The 4,395-nt window shown below is 45.0% G+C and overlaps 1 protein-coding gene across 1 annotated transcript in view; it reads right to left on the bottom strand.

Moving 5' to 3' along the window:
- The window catches only part of T265_06424 (hypothetical protein), a gene marked incomplete at both ends in the record, with an annotated part of 94,546 nt that overhangs the window by 73,613 nt on the left and 16,538 nt on the right, over positions 1-4,395 (bottom strand). Inside the window, one exon of the mRNA XM_009171682.1 lies at positions 1,524-1,558. Coding sequence (XP_009169946.1) covers positions 1,524-1,558 — 35 coding nt within the window. The remainder of the gene's footprint in view (positions 1-1,523; positions 1,559-4,395) is intronic.

Here is a 4,395-nt window from a genome sequence, read left to right as displayed (position 1 = left end):
CAAGACTAAGTGATTTCTATCATACCACTCCTCGAACGATCCTTTCAACAACCAGAAAACTGTATGTCTAATTGGTTCCCAATGTGAACCAGAACACTTCATTTCTCTCCACTGTCAGTCAACATTAAAATTCAATTTCGGGTTTGTTGAATTCATTTGACATGCAAGCAAGCCTCCTTGAAAATATCAGATGCCCATCCATGACATGCACTTCACGCGCCTCAGAACTTGGTGGTCTAATGATTAAACAATAACTTGGTGTAGTTTTGCACATGAAACCATCCCCACAAATTTCCAGTTGCCTTCATCGTAAAATACACATGCACACAGTGAAGCAAGAATCGTCCGCTTAGTTCATTCATTGCGGAAAGGAGAAAAGAAGTCACGAACTGGTAGCGAAGGATGGAAGCCACTACCAACGAACCCAACAGTGCTGCTCGTTGTCTTTTGAAGGGATAGGGAATCTCCAGCAAGATTAGAGATACCGACAGATGTGGTTCAGTCACACATTTCGTAACCACCACCTTGGAAGCTACCGCATTCGGTGTCCGCCGAGCTTCGCAGCTCGACTGCGAACGGTTCGCCACCGCACACTCAACCATGCACTACAATTGCCAAGCTTGGCGAATAAACTAACCAATGAGCAATTCACTCGAGCTGTACCTATTTTGCAGTACCGCCACCAGAAGGGGTGTTTCGGATGGAACTAGCTAAGTGGAAGGAAACAACAAACAAACGAATAAAGCCAGCAACGGAAACCGAAGTTTTTTAGTGGTAAAGGAAATTATGCCTCTAGAGGTTTGAAAAAAAATTGTTCAGCTGTAATACCCTTTCAGTGCCAAGCTGCCATGCCACCCGAAGAAAGCACGAGGGCTGGGATACGGCCAGGTTGCCCAAACCTACACAGGGGAAGTCGGGAGGCAGAGGTCGGGTTCGAATCACGGACCTTCCGATCAGCAAATTCGCGCTCTAACCACTTGAGCCATCTTGCCTCCCTCGAAAGGTATGAGAGGCGGCACTTCCCCGGACGAAGACAAATTTTATTGTTGGCTAATAATCAGCTTGATCAGTAAAGGACGTCCTAGAATGTTCATTCTGTCACCGTTACGAACTAAGCATTCCGAGTTTTTAAGGCGAGTATTCCAAACATCAATACCTGGAACAGGGAGAATACAAAAGGATATAAATATGACACAGTTATGGTTCACATGAAACGAAAGAAGTGACCCGGCCACCCAAACTAAGCAGACGAAGTGACAAACCACATAAGGCTGCTGTAAGTTTAAGCGGTAGCATCATCCTCATATCAGAGGAGTATACCGTCGGCGGAGGGTGAACATAAGCACACACACAGAGGGAGACTCACAACACAAGCAAATCATCCATGGTAGTTTGCTGACCTGCTTTGTAACGGTCAATATCTCAAATCAAATTGACTATACAACGGTTGTCGCTGAAGATAGGCATGAGCCAGCCTAGCACACTCACTTACATATGCACCTAATCGAGAGGAAAAGACCTACCGCACGGCACGTAGTTCTTCTAAGGGCACGTCCACCTAAAAATGAAAGAAAAGATAAACGATATTCAGCTCAGTACACTTCGGCCAGTTTAACACTCGTGATCGGTGTGCCAATGCACGGTGATTTGGGTGGCCACAGCATGTTGTAGAAGACCGCGTAGGATGCAGAAGCGACGTGCAGAAAAAACAAATGAGAACAAAAGAATGGTACGCTAATGACTAAGAAGTGTATAGAACAGCGCCACTAGTTGCGCTAAATCATCAAGTCGGCAAACAATTTCAGCTACTTATATCTTTTAGTCCCCAGCTGTGCGGATGAAAATAACGTTTACGACAAAGACCTACTGTTTTGTCCATTTCCAGTTTGCTTCCAGTTAGAACCCAGTTCTGCAAACAGGGCACGGTATGGCAATCGATTACCTAGCTTATATATTATACATATAATATTATTCAGCTGTAACACCCTTTCGGTGCCTGGCTGTCATACCACCCAGAGGAAGCACGAGGGCTGGGATACTACCAGGTTGCCCACGCCTAGACAGGCGAAGTCGGGAGGCAGAGTTCGGATTCGGAGCACATGATCAAGTCAAAATTGATGACAGCCGAATCCACACAGTACTTGAATCAGTAGCTGATTTGTTGCCAAAATCCAGTATTGCATATCCAATGTTCCGAAGATTTCTATGGAATGTTTCGATGGCATCGACCATAAGAAAGAATCTTCAACACACTTCATCGACCCACCGCAACTAAAGTTTACGAATACTGGACGCACATTTGCCTTAGAGATCAACAGGCTATTGTCACATCGACCACTCGGAAACAAGCAAGACCGGCTTCAGTAATCCTAGCATTCATTTCGTTAGCAACCTTGCGATTTGATGTGATCCAGATAAGTAAATGCATTTATTTTCTCTACTGGTTCTGATGCAACGACCACTCTCAATGATATACTCGACCACTCATACATGGCGGATTCGCACCTTGAAAATTCAAGGCCCAAAATTTATCGGATTAGTTGGCGGATGTTAAACTAAGTAGCAGATACTGGCTGCATATCCTAGATCTTAAAGGTTTGTATGTATTTAGTTGCGGATCCTATACGAGAAAAAATTCCATATCAGGGTTGTACACACGGCAGAATGTCTCTCCAATGATTGAGGTAACTTTGAAATTAAGGAGAAAAATAAAAAAAGAGGCCATCTTTGGTGAGAAACAAAACTTAAATATGTGAAGACCCTGACCAGTGCCACTTTTGAACTGACTTAATGGGATGCGGATACCCAACTATTTCTCTCCTCATGTATTTTTCTTATTAAGTTATCATATCTTAGGCTACGCCTCAGTATCTTCCGATTATTTAAACCTGGATACTTTCCACCAGGACGGACTGTTGCCCACCGACTTATCTAGCTCTCACATGTTGGGTCCACCAAACCAACTTCGCTTGTCGTCCTCCTTAAGTGATTTGGCGCAATAAGCTGTCCGGTGTAAGACAGTGCGTCAATTGTTTCACAACGCCCTAGCTGCGTAGTATAGTTGAAAGTAGGGGAACTTCCGAACCGGTTTTGCTTTCCAACTCCAGAATTTGTTTTTTTTTCAAGTCTTACAAACGAATCATGCACATTCTATCTCCTCCGAACTGTATCTGTTCACTAAGCCGTTAAATTTTTGTTTTCCGCGAATTAGGAGAAACACCCGCAGCTTAAGAAACTCATGGGCATGTGTGATTCCCGGCAACGCCGGACGGACTGGGAAACACTGAGCTGATCATATCGCTGCACCTGAGCCCAAATGGCTAGAAAGAATTCAAATCCCTACGCTCATTCCTAGTGGTGTATATGTATGAAGGATGTAGGCTCGCTATCAAAAGAGATCGTATACATGCCGTGGCTATTGTTCCGGAAACAGTACACTAATAATGGAGTGGTAATGGTGCGTCGTACCATCCAAACACAGAGCTACGACCATTTTCGTGTTGACTGAACAGTTGAGTTTCGTAGCAGAGGAGGTAGAGTCGGGACGTATGGGAAAAAAGATCGGTGCCGTTCCCCAAACACCCGGTAAAAATTCCACAAAATGAACCGGTTGTCTAAACGCTGGAATTCAAGCCCACTTCGTAACTAATATCCGGACTGTTCTCCTCACAAACCTACGTATTAAACCTAGTAGTCTAGTTTCGGAGTTTTTTGGCTTTGCTTAAAACTTTTTGTCAGGACGCGCCCAGGCATGGAAAAAGTACATGTGCAAAGAATGACGCATCCCCAAGGTCACCATCGGTACGACACGTCCGGAAAGCAGGTGCGTCGGTGGAGCGCACCAAACACGGCCTAGCAATATCCGACCAGTGGAGTGGGTCTGAAATTGTTCACGACTGGAACGCAATCATTTGGCTGTACAAACGAACATCTGAACGACCATATTTGGCCATTTTGGTCATCCTGTATATTTGCGCAGAACCTCCGTATGTTTTGCCCTGACAATACAGCCGTGTCCCGAGTTCTCTGTCTTCTCCTTATCGCGTAGTCCGGTAGGCTCAGTGCAGGCGTAACTAATAGACTGCCACCCACGATACAACACTTTTCCATCGTCATTATAACCTACTTAGAGCCGTCGTTTTGAGTGGTTGCCAATGAATTAGATAAACACAATAAAACCTACTATATGATTCATTACAAGCAACATCCTCGGAGAACTGAAGTGAGATGACCATGGCTACAAGTGAGGCGCGGAAACCGCTGGATCTTAGAACAGTCACTATCACTCCTTGACACAAGGCAGTCTATCGCTTCGGGCTTATGTCAAACGGGGTTCGCAAAGGACGTTGGGTCAATCCCGGGTCAATTCCCTACTAAATCCCTACCTTCCTTCCC

Source organism: Opisthorchis viverrini (genome assembly GCF_000715545.1).
Source record: "Opisthorchis viverrini unplaced genomic scaffold opera_v5_132, whole genome shotgun sequence".
Taxonomy (NCBI): domain Eukaryota; kingdom Metazoa; phylum Platyhelminthes; class Trematoda; order Opisthorchiida; family Opisthorchiidae; genus Opisthorchis; species Opisthorchis viverrini.
Note: the sequence above shows the minus strand (reverse complement) of the source record. Positions and strands in the feature narration are given on the sequence as shown.